This window comes from Lolium rigidum, chromosome 2, assembly GCF_022539505.1.
Source record: "Lolium rigidum isolate FL_2022 chromosome 2, APGP_CSIRO_Lrig_0.1, whole genome shotgun sequence".
Taxonomy (NCBI): Eukaryota; Viridiplantae; Streptophyta; class Magnoliopsida; order Poales; family Poaceae; genus Lolium; species Lolium rigidum.
In genome coordinates this window covers 276,032,912-276,052,629 of record NC_061509.1, presented here as the reverse complement: position 1 = coordinate 276,052,629, position 19,718 = coordinate 276,032,912, and the positions used below count along the sequence as shown (strand labels likewise).

General features: G+C 46.3%; 2 protein-coding genes across 2 annotated transcripts; both read left to right on the top strand.

Annotated features, from left to right (window-relative positions):
* Positions 1 to 11,660: 11,660 nt before the first annotated feature.
* Positions 11,661 to 13,818, top strand: LOC124690990. Its single transcript, XM_047224291.1, has 5 exons — positions 11,661 to 11,826; positions 12,023 to 12,931; positions 13,048 to 13,200; positions 13,319 to 13,701; positions 13,812 to 13,818. The coding sequence occupies exons 2-5, from the start codon at positions 12,641 to 12,643 to the stop codon at positions 13,816 to 13,818; spliced, it is 834 nt and encodes a 277-aa protein (XP_047080247.1). The 5' UTR covers positions 11,661 to 11,826; positions 12,023 to 12,640.
* Positions 13,819 to 16,296: 2,478 nt separating this feature from the next.
* On the top strand, positions 16,297 to 18,544 carry LOC124690988 (leucine-rich repeat receptor protein kinase HPCA1-like). Its single transcript, XM_047224290.1, has 2 exons — positions 16,297 to 17,069; positions 17,344 to 18,544. The coding sequence occupies exons 1-2, from the start codon at positions 16,297 to 16,299 to the stop codon at positions 18,542 to 18,544; spliced, it is 1,974 nt and encodes a 657-aa protein (XP_047080246.1).
* The last annotated feature ends 1,174 nt before the right edge of the window (positions 18,545 to 19,718 follow it).

Here is a 19,718-nt window from a genome sequence, read left to right as displayed (position 1 = left end):
GTTTTCACCGCATAATCGGATCATCCTACTCCAGGTTGGGCCTCGCGGCCACGCACGGTGCTCGTAAGTCGATCCTAAACAAGGCCTAAAAACCAACATGAAGTTGATCCTCGGAACATCCCGTTTAGGACTTGCGAACGCCACCCTACGTGCCACCGGATCCTCCCCCTTTGTAAGGCCTAACTATTGCGAGATATTAAACTAATCCTTGTAGAACAAGGAGCAATCGTAACGGATCAGATCTACTAAATAATGATCAAGCGGGTGCCGCCCCCACACCCGAGATAGGTGTGAGGGCGGCTAGATATGCAAGGGTTGCACTACGTAAGCATGCTTAAACGAAGAACAATGCTAACCCTAACACATCTATGATAACTACGTTGCTCGCCATCAAAAGCGCTTCAGTACGAGCAACGCATGAACAACGTGGGGCTTGTGCTGCCTAGATCGCAAGATGCGATCTAGGCAGCATGTCGCTTACCTGATAGAAACCCTCGAGATGAAGGAGTTGGCGATGCGCCGAGATTGGTTTGTTTTGGGGTTGAACGTGAGTTGTTGTTTATTCCATAAACCCTAGGTACATATTTATAGTCCAGCGGACTTTCTAATTCAGGCGTGCACCTAATCGTGCACGGGTAAAACTCTAACTCCTAACTTTAAGATACGATCTAATATATTACAGATAAACGGGCCATCTAGCCCAACCTTGCATATAAGGCCGATCTTCGTATTCTCTCCATATATAACCTTCAAGCTTATCTCGATCGTGGCCCACTTCCAACTTGGTCAAATTCTGGTGATAACACATGCCCCCCTGGTTTTGGAAATGATATTTCCAAAATCATTACGTTTTTCTTTCGTCGGGTCATGTCATGGCAGAGCAGAACCACTGCAGCATTTTTCGTCAGGATGCCCTGTCTTCTCGACTGCTCCGCGCGATTTGACCGTTGTCTTTGGGTACTGCCTCCTCGAAAACTGCTGTGGCATTGAATTTTTTCACCGTAGCTCCCCTTTTATTTAACCGCTCTGAGCAGTTCGCCACTTCACCATCCCGCTCTGTCCTAGCCATCGGCACCAAAAAACCCCCAAACTCCCACAGCCATGTCTTCCTCTTCTTCCTCTTCCTCGTCGGTCTTCCACGACTCCTCCTCCGAGCTTTCCTACGGGTCCTCCTCCTCCCGCGAGACGCCGCCGGACATCCGCGCCCCGAAGCATGGGACCCGGAAGACCACGCCTCCTCTGTCTGGTCCGAAGACGACCAGTCCCTGACCGGCGGGGACGAAGATCTTCAGTTCCTCGCCGTCGGGGAACTGGAGTCGGAGAGCGAGGACGACCAGTTCCCCTGGGACGGCTGCCCCACCTCTGAAGAAGAGGAAGAGGAAGACGACGACGACGACTCCCTCGAGGGTTACCCGCCAGCGAAGCGCCTCCGCATGTGGTGGGACGACGACAGCAGCGACGATGAAGACGAAGATGAAGCTCCCGTAGAGGGCTATGGGAGCAGCGACGAGGAACCCATCGGCAGCAGTACCGATGAGAGTTCCGAGGATGACGACGAAGGAAGCGATGGCCCGTAGATTAGGATCTACTAGTGTAGGCCTAGCAGTAGTAGATTGGTCAATAGACCCTTCTTTTGTTCTTCCTTCCTGAGCAATCGGCTCTTTCTTTGTAAGAAATCCCCTTATCAATGAAGAAAATCCCTTAATTAATTTCGCTTCCTTGCCGATTGTCAAATGGAGTTGTCGTACAGGGAGCCGATAGCAGAATATCGGCTCATATTGCTGTCTGAAGCCAAGCTGCTGTATAAACTTATTTAGCTAAAGTCGATATCAGCGTATCGGCTCTGTTCTCTGAAGTCGATGCCCGTGCACCGGCTGTGCTTGCATACCATTAATCTCCATACGTTTTCTCAAGTCGATGTCTGTACATCGGCTGTGATTTTCTATATATATATATTTTTTTTTACTGGCCGATTCTGAAATCGGCCCCCACATCTTACTGTCCATCATCCCACATGCTTGGGAAATATTTCTTGAGGTGTTGCCCATTAACAGCCACGGGGAACTTTTCGCCGCTCAATTCCTCCAACATGTATGCATTACCCTTCAAGGCCTGGACAACTTTGTATGGACCGTGCCAATTAGGAGACCATTTGCCATATGCCTTATCCCTGGTTCCCAATGGCAACACAGCTTCCCACACAAGATCACCAACTTGGAACTCCTTTGGCCTAACCTTTTTGTTGTAAGCACGAGCCACCCTGGCTTTGTTCTCCTTAATCTTCTCCAACGACCAAAGCCTGAGTTCCGTTGCGTCCTCAATAGTGTCGCTCATCAAAGCTGCATATTCTTCAGCTGTCAGATCATTCTGAAACGTGACACGTCTTGATCCAGCCGTAATTTCCCAAGGCAATACGGCTTCCTGTCCATAGACAAGCTGGTATGGCGAGGTCTTTATGGCTCCATGGCACGACATGCGGTAGGCCCATAATGCTTCTGATAACTTCTCGTGCCAATCCCGAGGGTTCTCGTCAATTTTCCTCTTGATCAGCTTGATCAGACTCTGATTGGACGCCTCGGCCTGTCCGTTAGCTTGAGCATAGTACGGGGACGATCGGATCAGTTTAATCCCTAAGTCATCACAGAACTTCCTGAATTCTTTAGAAATAAAGACCGAACCTCCATCGGTCGTGATAGTTTGGGGAATTCCAAACCTATGAATGACGTGTTCTTTCACAAACTTGATCACATCCTCTGATTTCACCTTTTTCATAGGGACGGCTTCCACCCACTTGGTGAAGTAATCTGTGATAACCAAAATCCATTCATGTTTTTTACTTGATGCCGGATGGATTTTGCCGATCATATCCATGCCCCACCCCCGAAACGGCCAAGGTTTGATGATGGGGTTCATCGCTGATGCTGGCACCATCTGAATCTTTCCAAACATCTGACACGCTTGGCACCCCTTGTAAAAATTGAAGCAATCTTCAAGCATAGTGGGCCAATAAAACCCTGATCGCCTGATCAACCACTTCATCTTATGAGCCGACTGATGCGTTCCACAGGCGCCTTCATGCACCTCATGTAAGAGCCGATTAGACTCAGTCGGTCCTAGGCACTTGAGTAGCAACCCTTCCAATGTCCTGTAGAACATATCGTCTCCTATAAGGACATACTTCATGGCTCTGTATCTTACCCGTTTAGGTGCCCCCGAGCCGAATCTTTCAAATAATCGAAGATCTCGGCTCTCCAATCATTCTGTTCCAGGAATTGTATCTGAACTTCCGACCCGTCGGCTATATCTATGTAGCCTGACGCCATTTGTGCGAGATTGTTAGCATCGGTGTTCTGGGATCTTGGGATCCAATTAAAGTTGATGTACTGGAACTGTGTCATCAACTCACGGCATTCCACCCAATATGGGAAAAGCGCTTCACTTTCGCAATTATATTCATCCGTGAGCTGGTTAATCACCAACTTTGAATCTCCAAAGAGCTCCACAGCTTCCGCTCCAGCTTCCAATAGCAATTCCATTCCCTTACGTATTGCCTCATATTCTGCTACGTTGTTGGTGCAAGGGGTAGATAATCTGATGGAGAAGGAGTATTCTGCCCCCCGAGGCGACACGAGCAGAATGCCGATGCCACAACCGTTGTCACAAACCGATCCATCGAAGAACATAGCCCATGCACGTATGGATAGTGCTGCTATATTGGTATTGATCCGTTCAGCGATGAGATCGGCCAAGGCTTGGCCCTTGACTGCCTTCGCAGGCTGGTACCGGAGATCAAATTCTGACAGCGCAAGCATCCATTTACCGAGTCGGCCCTTCAAAACAGGGGCCGACAACATATGTTTGACGACGTCTGATTTACAGATGACGATGATCTCTGGCCGTCGAAGGATGTGATGAAGCTTGGTGCGAGTGAAGAATAAGCAGAGGCAAAGTTTCTCGACCTCGGGGTATCTCGTCTCCGCGTCCGAGCATCCTTCTGCCGAGGTAGAAAACGACTCTCTCAACGCCATCGTAAAGTTGCACCACCACCGAAGCAATGGACGTGTCGGCTCACCGACGGTAGATGTAGAATGGCCTGTCTTGCTGGGGCGGAACTAGCACAGGCGGCGTCGTCAGATATCGCTTAATTTCATCAAACGCCTGTTGCTGTTCTGCCCCCCAGTGAAACTCGTCGTCAGATTTAGTCTTCACCAGCGCCATGAACGGTTCAATTCGTCCTGATAGATTAGAGATGAACCGCCGGACGAAATTGATCTTGCCGATGAGGCGTTGGAGCTCCTTTTTCGTGGTTGGCGGCTGCATGGTACGCACCGCCTCTTGACTTTTCAGGCCGATCTCAATTCCCCGCTCATGAACCAGAAAACCTAGGAATTGACCAGCCGTCACGCCAAAGGCACATTTCTTCGGATTCATTCTCAATCCGAATTTCCGAGTTCGGTCTAGGACGCGCCGTAGATCGTCCAAGTGCCCCTCCAAGGAGACTGATTTGACCACTACGTCGTCGATATAAATCTCCACCAACTTGCCGATCAGATCATGAAATATATAATTCATGGCTCGTTGGTACGTTGCACCAGCATTCTTCAACCCAAAGGTCATGACCACGTACTCGAACAAGCCTACTGCCCCCGGTACCCTGAATGCGGTCTTGTGTATATCCTCTGGAGCCATGAAAATCTGATTATAACCGGCGTTACCATCCATGAAGCTCAACACCTTGTGGCCAGCAGCGGCGTTGATCAATGTTTCCGCCACGGGCATCGGATATTCGTCCTTTGGGGTAGCTCTGTTAAGATCTCGGAAATCGATGGCCACGCGCCATCGGCCGTCCTTCTTCTCCACCGGAACGATACTGGAGATCCACTCAGCATATCTGCATGGCCTGATGAATCCGGCGGCCAACATTTTCTCGATCTCCTTCTTGACTTCTTCCAGGATCTCGGCCCTCATCTGGCGTGCTCGTTGTTGGAACGGCCGAAATCCTTTCTTCAGGGGGAGCCGATGCTCAATGATGCTCCTGTCCAAACCAGGCATTTCCGTGTAATCCCATGCAAAGCAATCTGGGTATTCCTTCAACAGGGCTACCATCTGTCCCCTGAGCTGCGGATCTAACTTCTTGCTGATAAAAGTAGGCCGAGGCTTATCCCCAGGACCGATGTCGACTTCCTCTAGCTCATCAGCTGATGTGAACCCGTACCCTAGCTTTCCGTCGCCTGTGAGGTCGACGCCACATACTGGGAGAGCAGGTGCTACGGATACAACGGGCCGATTACTAGCATCGGCTTCTACCTTGATCATCACCAAGATGTTTTGGCGGTGTCGGGGCCGATCACATGGAGCAGCCTCTTCCTCATCTTTGCCACGAGAGCAGTTGCCCTCGCCTTTATCTTCATCAAGGGGGTGCCCCAGTTCTATCATGTTGATGTTAAACGGATGTCCTGGTTGGCACCTCCCAGGGTAAGTACCATTAATCCTGTCAACGGTACGCGCCGGTGAATTAGGCACTCCTGGTGCCGCCGATGTGCACGACAACGGCAGACGGGGCTGGAGTGGCACTTTTCCTTGGTAGGTCCTGAGAGCTGGCTCTAAAGAGTGCTGATTCTTCATGACCTCCTTGATCATCCGAACGGCGACATGCTCCAAAGTATTCACCAGGCTCTCGGAATGGAGACGCAACGAGTGAGCCACCATGCCACCAATCTCGTGGCGTACGGCCCTGGTACGTTCCTCTGACGGGACAGATAGGTCCACTTCATCGAGTGCGCCTTCCGGTGAGAACCCCTTCCGCCTGACGCCATGCGCACGGGTTCTGTGATATGAGCCGATGAGGTCGGCTTCGAGGGTGGCCTTGGTCTCGTTATATTGCTTCTTGAGCTCGTCAGGCAGCTCCTCGTAGGTGACTGGCGTGCCGTCCGCCATCTCAGATGTAGACGGCGACGTGGTTGACGTAGACGATTGTCCCACCGGGCGTGCCAGAATGTGTTGACTGCCAAAACCCACCGACGGGCAGCGGCCTTGTCAACACTAGTAGAGCCGGGAAGAGCCTAGAGCTGCGGCTGGCTGAGACCCCTCCGAGCGACGGCCCGCAATGCTCTTCTGGTCACACGCGGCGATGCGAAGTGCAAGGGCGTGCCACCTGACCTATACCTGGTCAGGAAGGTGATGGGGATGCCTCGCTTAGTTCCTGCATGGCATACACGTAAACATTAAATACGAGCCTCGATCGGCTCTCAGGTTATCCTGTGGATCGGCTCAAAGAGCCGATCCACCCGTGATTCGTACGGGGTGCACGAATACTTGGTGGTCCTGCTTGATCAAGATAAAGCTAATGAGATCTACGACGATTTGGGGTTTTCACCGCATAATCGGATCATCCTACTCCAGGTTGGGCCTCGCGGCCACGCACGGTGCTCGTAAGTCGATCCTAAACAAGGCCTAAAAACCAACATGAAGTTGATCCTCGGAACATCCCGTTTAGGACTTGCGAACGCCACCCTACGTGCCACTGGATCCTCCCCCTTTGTAAGGCCTAACTATTGCAGATATTAAACTAATCCTTGTAGAACAAGGAGCAATCGTAACGGATCAGATCTACTAAATAATGATCAAGCGGGGTGCCGCCCCACACCCGAGATAGGTGTGAGGGCGGCTAGATATGCAAGGGTTGCACTACGTAAGCATGCTTAAACGAAGAACAATGCTAACCCTAACACATCTATGATAACTACGTTGCTCGCCATCAAAAGCGCTTCGATACGAGCAACGCATGAACAACGTGGGCTTATGCTGCCTAGATCGCAAGATGCGATCTAGGCAGCATGTCGCTACCCGATAGAAACCCTCGAGATGAAGGAGTTGGCGATGCGCCGAGATTGGTTTGTTTTGGGGTTGAACGTGAGTTGTTGTTTATTCCATAAACCCTAGGTACATATTTATAGTCCAGGGGACTTTCTAATGTGGGCGTGCACCAAACCGTGCACGAGTAAAACTCTAACTCCTAACTTTAAGATACGATCTAATATATTACAGATAAACGGGCCATCTAGCCCAACCTTGCATATAAGGCCGATCTTCGTATTCTCTCCATATATAACCTTCAAGCTTATCTCGATCGTGGCCCACTTCCAACTTGGTCAAATTCTGGTGATAACAGTATACTATGCATGAGGCTTGCAACTTGTAAGATATAATTTACATGATACATATGCTTTATTACTACCGTTGACAAAATTATTTCTTGTTTTCAAAATAAAAGCTCTAGCACAAATATAGCAATCGATGCTTTCCTCTTTGAAGGACCTTTCTTTTACTTTTAATGTTGAGTCAGTTCACCTATTTCTCTCCACCTCAAGAAGCAAACACTTGTGTGAACTATGCATTGATTCCTACATACTTGCATATTGCACTTGTTATATTACTCTATGTTGACAATTATCCATGAGATATACATGTTATAAGTTGAAAGCAACCGCTGAAACTTAATCTTCCTTTGTGTTGCTTCAATACCTTTACTTTGATTTGTTGCTTTATGAGTTAACTCTTATGCAAGACTTATTGATGCTTGTCTTTAAGTACTATTCATGAAAAATCTTTGCTTTATGATTCATTTGTTTACTCATGTCATTACCATTATTTTGATCGCTGCATTCATTACATATGTTTACAATAGTATGATCAAGGTTATGATGGCATGTCACTCTAGAAATTATCTTTGTTATCGTTTACCCTGCGGGACGAGCAGGAACTAAGCTTGAGGCTGCTGATACGTCTCCGACGTATCGATAATTTCTTATGTTCCATGCCACATTATTGATGATATCTACATGTTTTATACACATTATATGTCGTATTTATGCATTTTCCGGCACTAACCTATTAACGAGATGCCGAAGAGCCAGCTGTTGTTTTCTGCTGTTTTTGGTTTCGAAATCCTACAAAGGAAATATTCTCGAATTGGAAGAAATCAACGCCCAGGGGCCTATTTTGCCACGAAGCTTCCATAAGACCGAAGAGAAGACGAAGTGGGGCCACGGGGCGCCGCCACATTAGGGCGGCGCGGCCCAGGAGGGGCCCGCGCGGCCCTACTGTGTGGGGCCCCCGTGACCCCTCCGACTCCGCCCTTCCGCCTACTTAAGGTCTTCGTCACGAAACCCCCAGTACCGAGAGCCACGATACGGAAAACCTCATCGAGACGCCGCCGCCGCCAATCCCATCTCGGGGATTCTCGGAGATCACCTCCGGCACCCCGCCGGAGAGGGGATTCATCTCCCGGAGGACTCTTCACCGCCATGGTCGCCTCCGGAGTGATGAGTGAGTAGTTCACCCCTGGACTATGGGTCCATAGCAGTAGCTAGATGGTTGTCTTCTCCTCATGTGCTTCATTGTCGGATCTTGTGAGCTGCCTAACATGATCAAGATCATCTATCTCGTAATTCTATATGTTGTGTTTGTCGGGATCCGATGGATAGAGAATACTATGTTATGTTGATTATCAATCTATTACCTATGTGTTGTTTATGATCTTGCATGCTCTCCGTTATTAGTAGAGGCTCTGGCCAAGTTTTTGCTCTTAACTCCAAGAGGGAGTATTTATGCTCGATAGTGGGTTCATGTCTCCGTGAATCTGGGGAGTGACGAAACCTCTAAGGTTATGGATGTACTCGTTGCCACTAGGGATAAAACATTGATGCTATGTCCGAGGATGTAGTTATTGATTACATTACGCACCATACTTAATGCAATTGTCTCGTTGTTTTACAACTTAATACCTGGAAGGGGTTCGGATGATAACCCGAAGGTGGACTTTTAGGCATAGATGCATGCCGGATAGCGGTCTATGTACTTTGTCGTAATGCCCAATTAAATCTCACAATATTCATCATGTCATGTATGTGCATTGTTATGCCCTCTCTATTTGTCAATTGCCCGACCGTAATTTGTTCACCCAACATGCTATTCATCTTATGGGAGAGACACCTCTAGTGAACTCGTGGACCCCGATCCATTCTTTTACATCTGAAATACAAATCTACCGCAATACTTGTTCTACTATTTTCTCGCAAACAATCATCATCCACACTATACATCTAATCCTTTGTTACAGCAAGCCGTTGAGATTGACAACCTCACTGTTTCGTTGGGGCAAAGTATTTTGGTTGTGTTGTGCAGGTTCCACGTTGGCGCCGGAATCTCTGGTGTTGCGCCGCCCTACATCCCGCCGCCATCAACCTTCAACGTGCTTCTTGGCTCCTCCTGGTTCGATAAACCTTGGTTTCTTTCTGAGGGAAAACTTGCTGCTGTGCGCATCATACCTTCCTCTTGGGGTTCCCAACGAACGTGTGAGTTACACGCCATCACACATCCACAACCTTAGAACTTTCTGTCACTATCCCAGATTTAATGGAGGCATGAACCCACTATCGAGCATAAATACTCCCTCTTGGAGTTAAGAGTAAAAACTTGGCCAGAGCCTCTACTAATAACGGAGAGCATGCAAGATCATAAACAACACATATGTAATAGATTGATAATCAACATAACATAGTATTCTCTATCCATCGGATCCCGACAAACACAACATATAGCATTACGTATAGATGATCTTGATCATGTTACGCAGCTCACAAGATCCAACAATGAAGCACATAAGGAGAAGACGACCATCTAGCTACTGCTATGGACCCATAGTCCAGGGGTGAACTACTCACTCATCACTCCGGAGGCGACCATGGCGGCGAACAGTCCTCCGGGAGATGATTCCCCTCTCCGGCAGGGTGGCGGAGGCGATCTCCAGAATCCCCCGAGATGGGATTGGCGGCGGCGGCGTCTCAGTAAGGTTTTCCGTATCGTGGCTCTCGGTACTGGGGGTTTCGCGACGGAGGCTTTAAGTAGGCGGAAGGGCAGCCTCGGAAGGGTCACGGGCCCCACACAACAGGGCCGCGCGGGCCCTATGCTGGCCGCGCCGCCCTAGTGTGGCGGCGCCCCGTGGCCCCACTTCGTCTTCTCTTCGGTCTTCTGGAAGCTTCGTGGCAAAATAGGCCCCTGGGCGTTGATTTCGTCCAATTCCGAGAATATTTCCTTTGTAGGATTTCTAAAACCAAAATCAGCAGAAAACAGCAACTAGCTCTTCGGCATCTCGTTAATAGGTTAGTGCCGGAAAATGCATAAATACGACATAAAGTATGCATAAAACATGTAGATATCATCAATAATGTGGCATGGAACATAAGAAATTATCGATACGTCGGAGACGTATCAACTGCTTTTTGGCGAGGCGACCGACCCTTGAAGTAAGAGAGGCGCGTGGTCGGAGCAGGCGGACGTAATGGCCTGGGGATAGGCATCTGGGAAAATGGCATCCCAATCGGCGGTGCAGAAAACATGGTCTATCTTGGTAAGAACAGGGTCCGCTTGGGCATTGGACCAAGTGAAGCGCCGCCCGTCCATTCGCATGTCTTTTAGGACAAGGAAATCCAGTGCCGCCTGGAACTTTCCAATGAGCCGACGATTTATGTGGAGGTTATTTTTATCAGAAGCTTTCGTGATGAGGTTGAAGTCGCCAAGAAGAAGCCAGGCATCCTGAACGATCGCCTTCAGGCCTTTAAGTTCCTCAATGAACAGTAACTTGTCGCTCTCTCCCTGAGGCCCGTAGACACAGGAGATGGACCAAGTGGTCCCTTCACTGAGCATGGTGATCGACGTCGAGAGAGTATTAGCTGTGGCGTGAACGTTCGAGATGGTGAAGAAAGCCTTTTTTTGTAGTATTTACTAGAAAATTTGATCCTCTCTTTTTTCTTTCTATAGTGGAGATAGTCGCACCTAATGACAGATCACGACCATATTATTAAAAGCTTGCGGCATTAGATACAGGCTCTGGACTTCAGATAGGAGGGCTCGTCACGGTTTGCAGGACCACCCGGATCCTTGCGTTACCTGCCTTCAGGAGGAGGATACCGTCGACCATATTCTGTCACATTGCCCATATGCCAAAATGGTTTGGTTTGGATGCTTGAGAAGACTGGGATCACAACTCCAGAAGCCACAGGAGAACACCAATCTAGAGAGATGGTGGACGGAGGCGAGGAAGAGGCTCCGGAGGGAGGACAGGAGAGGTTTCGATACTCTAGTCTTGCTGATTGCCTGGACGCTTTGGAAATAGAGGAATGCCAGGGTCTTTGGTAACCTACAGAGGCAGCTATCCACGGAACAGGTCATAGAGTCGGTGCTTGAGGAGCTAGCCCTTTGGAGGGTCGCGAGGGGAGGGGAGCGGAGAGTCATGTTGCGAGAGTAGATTCCTAGGCTAGGGTGGTGTGCGTGGGTTGGCCGCGGGCAGATGTTCGCATCCCCCGTTAGTCTCTTGTATATTTGTTTGCTCCCTTCTATAAAGATCAGGCACGCTTTTCGCGTGCCCGCGAAGAAAATTAAAAGCTTGCGGTAAGAAGGGGACCTACGCGCTAGAGCATTAGAGCTAGAACCCGAGCCGCTGTAATCCAATCCTCCCGGAGAGTCAAGATGCTTTCCGGTCGTTCGTTGCGCGAACTTGGCCACGTTCATTTTCGCGCGCCCGGGAGACCCAATCCTTCCCGTTTCGTGGAGATCGTCGAATCCTTTCCAGTGTCCAGTCTCCGGGTTGCAATCGTCAGGCAAACTAGAACCTATTTATGGGAAGAATAGCAACTCCCCAGACGTCACACAACCTCTCCGGCGATGGCCAACTCTCATCTCCGGCGACCGGCTGCCGGAGCGACGGCCAAACCATCCGTCAAGGGCCTCACAAGATCTACCCGATGGTCCTCCCTAGCCATGTTGGTGAGTGAGTTACTACTTGTCCTCGCTAATAATCCTTTCCTCTAAATCATCTTACACATCACATTGCTTTTTGAGTGTGGGGAAAAATAGTACAGTAGAATTGGTGGGAAGTAGAAAAATTACAATTTTTTGTTTCTGAAACATATACTGTCAAAAGAGCATCCTGGAGACCGTAACCTGTGCTAAATACATGCAGGGAGGAGAGGAAGACGCTCAAGTTTATCTCAAAAAGGAGGGAGAAGATTGGATCAGCAGTTTGCCCGACGACGCTCTGCTCAACATCGTCGAGCGACTCAGCATCGCCGATGCCGTGAGAACCAGCATCCTCTCCAGACGGTGGAGGCCGATCCCTGCTATGATCTCCAAAATCTGTATAACGGTTGATTCGGTCGCCCCTGGGCACGACAGGACCCGTGCTGGCGTGGCTCAGGCCAATGCGGCCGTGCTTCGGGCGACAGCAAGCCTTCTGGAGGAGAGGACTACAAGCCCATACCCTATCCGTCAACTGTGCTTGCAATTCTTCTTGGGATATGGTTTTTTTAGAATTTTCTGGATCGTTGCCGACGCCATAGCAGCGCACAAGGTTGGGCTGACCGAGCTCGATGTCTTGACAAGGAAGGAAACTGAACAATTCACCGCTGGCAATATGGTTGATAACGGAACGGAGCTCAACATATTTCTTAAACATTATCCTGCCATATTAAGTGGTCTCACACGACTCAAGCTGTAGAATGTGAGGCTACCTGAATCAGACTTGGCTAAACTTTTCGGACTATGCAAGCAACTGGAGTTCCTCCGCTTGGACAACTGTGACATGCATTTTATATCCTTGCTAGAAGTGGAACACCCGCAACTCCGTGAGCTTGAGATTCTCAGGAGTAATTTTGAGACGGTGGATCTGAAGTGGCTGCCAGAGCTCACAACGCTGACCTTTTCTTGTTGGCTACCTCAACATGAAGATCCTTTATCTTTTGGTCATGTCCCGCTGCTCCACACCGTCAGCATCAGTAATAAGGCTGGCTTGTCGCACAAGATGCTCAAGTTAAGTGAATTTCTTCGCAAAGCAACCTTAAGCAACCTGCACGTGAACTTCCAAAGTGAAAAGGTTAGTTATGGTTATGATCTGGTTGATGATGCACGTAGATTTTCCCGGCCATGCCTTTATGAGGTTGTAGTCTTTAACATGGGCAATATATTTTGCATTATGTCTATCTTTTGCAGATTTGGGTTAAACCTGAAGGCCCCAGAGAATTGTCGCAGGTGTTCAACAAGCTAAGGCTTGTGAATCTGGCTGGCATTTCAGAAGAATGTGATCTGACTTGGACGATGTTCATTCTACATGGTGCACCGTCCCTCGAGGAGCTATGTATTAGGGTGAAGTCTATCTACCTTTTCACAAAATCATTTTTCCTTCTGCTCAAGTACTTTGGTGAAGTTTTCTCTTCTTTTACATCATTGCATGCAAATGTTTGTCTGATGAGATGCATTGCAGGTCTGCGACTGTTTGGGGATATGGGGGAAAAAGGCGCTCAAATGTAGCAAGGAGAGGAAGGACGCAGATGCAAAATGGGAAACGTCTGCATCTGATTTCAAGCACCACAACCTTTCAGTGCTCAGGATCATTGGGTTTCAGTCAGAAGATAAGTTTGTGAATTATGTCACAGCTGTCATGGAATCAGCAGTCAATCTGAAGGAAATATACCTGCATGAGAAGCCAGTGTGCGAGAAGTGTATGTATGATCACCGGCCAAAGAATAGGTACCCGCGGACAAAGAGCCAGAGGACCTTGGTTAGTAACAGTTTCGGCATGGATATGCGCCCGCTTTCAACTCTTCACTTCCCGAGTTTAAGAGAACAGTGTTATGGTTCTGCTGGGTAACAAGAAAACATATGTTATGGTCTTGATGAGCACTTATTTGTGTAGTTCTTATTTTACACTTCGTTTACATTTTGGAACGATGACTCTTACTCGTTTCTTATCTTAGGAAGTAACTGCATATTTTATTAGTAGTAAAATATTGCTAAGAAACCTAAACTATTCGTTCTAAGGGTTCAAGTTTTCAGGATAGCTCGCTATCTTAAATTTCAGTGAGCTCAGTATTACTTTTGCATGAATGTGATGTCAACTTTTTTTTGTGTGCATTTTCTAGTACTCCAGAATCTTCTATAGGTTTGGTCAGCAATTGATTCAGATGTTTGCTGCTTGTTACTTTGCTGTCCATGTAAACTAAATTGTTGGTGCTGAAGAAAAATGCCATTTGTTGAAGTCCTACGGCATGGTACACATAAATTTAAAGCCGTGGGGAAAAACAAGCATCTGGAATGGGATATTTTTTTGTTAAACTAGCAATTATAAGGTTCAGAAAGGAACAAACGAACTTCCAGATTAATACATGCTCTCAAAGAACCATATCAAAATCCAATATATCTCTACAAACTCTCAAACTTGGTCATTAGCTGACCATATGTATAGTTAGTTCAGCTTCTAGATCAATGGTAAACTCTCAAAGGACCATACAAACTGATGCACTCATCACTAACACGACACACATACACACACACAAAATTACAAACCTGGTCTAACATGTACTTACAGTACCACATGATTATGTAGTTCTTGAGTTCATGGCATGATTTCCAATAGTGCCACAATTACTTATAACTGGTTTTGATTGATTATACAAGCCACTATGCTAACTGATATTAAATAAACTTCCTGAAAAGCCTTCAGCTATATTTTCAGGCACACAAAGGGTCTTTAATGAAAACACTACGGTAATCTTGCCTTATGATCGACGCTCATTACAGAGAAGTCTAGGAAGTGAATCCTGGTACGTGATTCGATGCACTGGGTCATTAGCTTCCTCATTGAATACCTATGCTTCTTTGACCGCGGAAACATAATCGGCTTTCAAGGTTTCATGTGCTTGCACTTGTTACATGCTAGTCTTAAACCTTATTATCGACCTTATGGAAACAATCACCGAAAACCTTCTCCCATCAGCACATCTCTTAGCACAACGTGGATCTTAAACCGGCAGTAGTTTGCCACCTGCATCAGACAACATGAAGCATGTGCAAGAGGCCTCGAGGTTAATTAATGTGTTATGTCTAGGCGAAGAATCAAAAAGAAGATAACCTCACCTCCGAGCCTCCATGCCAATCGTACACGCCGAACTGATGCGCCGGCAGCCGAAGCTCGGCAGCGTCGAAGTTGACCTGATCCCGTCCAGCTCCCGGCTGCTCGTGAGCATCAGCACTGGCAGTCTGGCAGGTAGGCGAAATTCCACTATCACGCACAGATAAATTTGCTGACATTAGTTCAAGGACCAACATATCCTATTGTCAATAATCAGGAATAATTTGGAACTTCAGACAAGCTATTCATGGGTTTCCTAAGATAGGAGGGTTTCCATAAGGTCGATAATAAGGCGAAAGCCTATTTCGAGGAGGGTTTCCTAAGATATAATCTACTTCACGTAGGCACGCTATAAGCGATGTGTGTTCATGATAATGGCAACGGATTATAAAATAGAGATGATAGCGAAAGAACTTTTTATTGTTTGGATTGGAAAGAGTATTTTTGGCTGGTTCAGCATTGACTTTGGATTAAATAGACTTGTCCTACATGGACTCTGTAATAATTCGATTTCTTAAAGACAATAAGACCATGTATACATGGAGTTATGCCAATGAAAAGCATACGTGCTGTGTCCTGTGCGTTTATTTCTCATTTGGTAAGTAGCTAACTCATTACTACCCCTCAACCTTCACAAATAATGTCTTCCCCATGAGAGTTGACCATCCGTTCCTTCTCTTCAAGATCCATTCCGGCGTTGTGTGCTACAGATTCGAGAAGATGATTCATTAATTGTATTACTCGCATCAATTACCAAGAGGTATGTTGGGCTGAACTGTGAGTCCGTGACCATCTTTATGTCCTATTGAAATTTTAGAGGCTTGCATTTTGATATGATAATTTTTCATTTCTATGCCTCGGTAGGTTTCTGCCCACTTTTATTCTTTTCCCTATCAGAATACAATTATGCAGAATTACCCAATGCCTACCATGAAACTCCAGTTAATACTGCAAAGTAGAATTGAACAATAATGATTCAGCTCTCTCTTAGTACGTAGTATGTTCTAAATCGAGCACTCTTATTCTGTTGATCTATATGTTGGACTGTACATCGAGTCTTACCCCATTTTTTGGTCAACTTTCTATCTTTCAGCCAGCAACAGTAGATCTTTTATGACCGACTATCTTTACACACGTCAATACTTTCGTCAGTACAATGGCATCTGATATAGCCACACATCACTTGCCAACCATTAATTCTTGTTGAGTACCCTTTTGTTGTTAATAACTCTGAGATTTGAGTTTAAGAGGTTTAGGAACTATTTTCAGCATATTAGTCAAAGTTAATTGGTATATTCAGTGCCTCAGTCTTTGCTACTTTACTTCCAAAGATGGACCTTCGAGAAAGTAGGGTGACAGAAATGATCCAAAGGGATGACAGATCAAAGTGGTTATCATATAGCAATCATAACATAAAATGCTTCACAAAGGGCGAGATGGGAAGAATTACCAGCAACTATGGAAATATCATTGGAAAAGGCAGCTTTGGAGAAGTTTATAAAGGTATTCTCCAAGATGGGAGTACAGTTGCAGTCAAGAGATTTGTGCACAATGTGGAAGAAGATTTTGCCAAAGAGCTGAAAGTCCACTCTGAAATCAACCACAGGAATGTTGTTAGACTCATAGGGTATTGTGCAGAGGAAAATGCCCTAACGATTGTCACTGAATATATATCTAAAGGGAACCTTAGTGATGTTCTTCACAATCACTGCATTTCGATCTTGTTGGATACACGACTGCAGATCGCAGTGGAGTGTTCAGAGGCACTGGCCTACATGCATTCACAAATGTATACTCAGGTCATTCATGGTGATATCAAGCCTTCCAATATACTGTTAGATGACAATTTCAATGCAAAAATATCTGACTTTGGAGTATCAAGACTAGTTAACACAGACGCCACCCTTTTCACTGAACATGTAATGGGGAGCATAGGTTACATGGACCCTTTGTTTGCTCGCACCGGGCGTCTAACCTCAAAGAGTGATGTTTACAGTTTTGGAATCGTTCTGCTCGAATTGATTACAAAGAAAAAGGCAACAACGAGAAATGGGAAAATCGGCATTGTTGAATGTTTCACCCAAGCTCTTGCAACACAGACCATGTTAAACTATAAGTGGATTGCCTAACCCTTTCCATCAGATCGGTCTTTTGGAATAGTTGGTATACTGCTATCGAGGGGTCTCAAGTTCGAGTCTGGTTTCACAATTTATTCTATAAATTGCTGTTACTCCTCCTGTCTAGTACGGCTCTAGGGCCATACGCTTGTTCACACGTGTTGACTTGTCTCCGCGTCACACGTGAGGGATGTTAAACTATGTGGATTGCCTAACCCTTTCCATCGACGGTCTTTGAATAGTTGGTGTGCTTAACGACAGAACCATGAGAGAGTTGTTTGATGTTGAAATCTCAAGCCAGAACAACATGAAGGTTCTTGAAGCGGTTGCAAAGCTAGCAGGAGAATGTTTGAGGATGGAAATGGATAGACGCCTTGAGATGGTAGTTGTGGCAGAACGCCTTCGGGCGCTCAGGAAAACTCAAGTTCAAGGAAAACAAATGCTCATTAAATTTCCTTGGGGATGGAGGAACAAGCCTTCCAACTTGTGCCGACATTTCTCACTTACGGAGATGAAATCCGCAACAGGAAACTTTAATGAGTCGCACCTTGTTGGGCTGGGTAGATCTGGCAAAGTTTACTATGGACTGATTGATGAGGGAGCAACCGAGGTGGCTATCAAACGTGGCATAGTTGTGCAGGATGTGAACTTTCACGAAGAAATAGCAAGAACAGAAAAGCTCCGTCACCACCATCTCTTATCATTGCTTGGTTACTGCAAAGAGAATGACGAGATGATACTGATCTACGACTATATGGCTCATGGCACTCTGCATGGGAGACTTTACGGCTACAACACCGAGGAGCCACCGCTTACGTGGAGGCAGCGTCTAGATGTCTGCATCGGTGCAGCTCGTGCCCTGTACTACCTTCACAAGCGTTCGATCATTCACGGTGACCTGACGACGACGAAGATTCTGCTAGACAAGACATGGGTCGCCAAGGTTTCACTTTCACGTGCAATCTCACCGAAGCAGCATTATTGGTGTAACGACAAGGAATCAGATGTATATTCTTTTGGCGTCATGCTGTTTGAGGTTCTGTGTGCTCGGGCTGCTTTTGATCTCACTCTTCCAAGAAATCAACTTAACTTGGTAGAATGTGCTCAAAATTGCAAGAAGAAGGGCATCCTTGATCTGATTGTTGATCCCTATCTTGAAGGAAAGATTGCTCCACGGTGCTTGAACAAGTTTTTTAAGACTGCTCAGAAATGTGTCACTGATCACCCTTCCATGAGAGAAGTGCTCAAGGGCCTAGAGATGTGTCTTTCGGAACAAAGCAGAGGCCTTGGTGATGATACATCGGGCGATGATGGCACTAATCGTCCTTCAACGGAAGAGCGTCGGCACAAGCTGGAGATGTACCTTCAAGAGGAAAGCGGAAGCAATGATAGTGAGGTAGGGATATCAGATGGCAATGAAAGCGGAAGCTATCTTAGGGAGAAGTTCGAGTTGCCCGAATAGCCGTTGATGGCAACAAGTGTTCTCATGACCGATTTCCTACTGCTAATGCTCTTTCCACCAAGGGATCATCCTAGAGGACTGTTCAGCACATGTATGTTGCATATTATGTCCCTTCTTCTCTGAAGATAGTACTGTGATTTCTGTCTTTTGTTAATGCTTCTCATTATACAGATGTTGATGGATAATTTTTATGTTAGCCTTGGGATGGCTACAAATTCCCGCCTGGTTGCAATCCTGATGTAATAAATATACTAGACTATACTTCTCTATGGCATTTGCCATCTTCATTTACAATTACACACTCGCTGCTCCAATTTTAGCTTTAGCATAGCTCTCTCCAGCCGCAATGCCAGTAACTTGCTCTATGCCTTTGGTATTAAGTTTGTAATTTGTTCTAAGCTGGCTGGTTGAAATCGATACACTGAGACGACATTTGATAAAATGCATAGGCGCATGTGGTTGTTTATTCAGTACCCTGAGCTGATCATCTTAGGATGACTCGTGTACGTGTGCAATTTGCTCTATTAGCAAAGTACGGTTATACCAATAAAATTTCTTGTAATTGGGACGATGATGTGAACGACGTAACTATACTTTGATCTTGTAACAGCAAGTTTCAGACGCATACTTTTCCTTACCAGGGTATCTAAGGGGACTGAAAAGTTTTTAATGAGGCAGCTTGCTAGTTTAATATATTTGTTTCAAAAAAAGGTAGACGTTTTTTGCATTTATAAAAATGTATTTCGACCTTGCATTACGTCAACATCTACACTCATATGAATACACTGGTTGTTGAAATGGTAATTTCATAACATGCATTTGCATACAACCAAATTGGTCTATGATTGTCCAAACAATTGTAGTTTCATAAAGTGTTTGTTTCGCTGAATCGTGAAAGGTTGAAAACTTCAATCTAATTCCTTCTCTCAAATAACCATGTCACCGAGCAAAGGAACTTGCTATAAAACCAACAAAGATGTGGTGCACATGAGTATCAGTGATCCATTTTCAAAAAAAAAAAATTTAAAAAACATATTTCTAAGTTTCAGAAAAATCTGAAAATAAATAATGATGTAGTTAGTATTGTATCCCACAAACATGTAAATTTTCAACTGCAAATAATATGTATCTTGGACTGCACAAAATAAGAAATATGTGGATATGAGTATATAGT

Excerpts from the sequence above, each read along its gene's own strand:
- LOC124690988 (XM_047224290.1), top strand. The coding sequence starts at position 16,297 with ATGGACCTTCGAGAAAGTAGGGTGACAGAAATGATCCAAAGGGATGAC. Across the intron at positions 17,070-17,343 it reads GCTCTTGCAACACAGACCAT|AACCATGAGAGAGTTGTTTG; the intron begins GTTAAACTATAA and ends GCTTAACGACAG.
- LOC124690990 (XM_047224291.1), top strand. The coding sequence starts at position 12,641 with ATGCATTTTATATCCTTGCTAGAAGTGGAACACCCGCAACTCCGTGAG. Across the intron at positions 12,932-13,047 it reads TGAACTTCCAAAGTGAAAAG|ATTTGGGTTAAACCTGAAGG; the intron begins GTTAGTTATGGT and ends TATCTTTTGCAG. Across the intron at positions 13,201-13,318 it reads TCGAGGAGCTATGTATTAGG|GTCTGCGACTGTTTGGGGAT; the intron begins GTGAAGTCTATC and ends GATGCATTGCAG.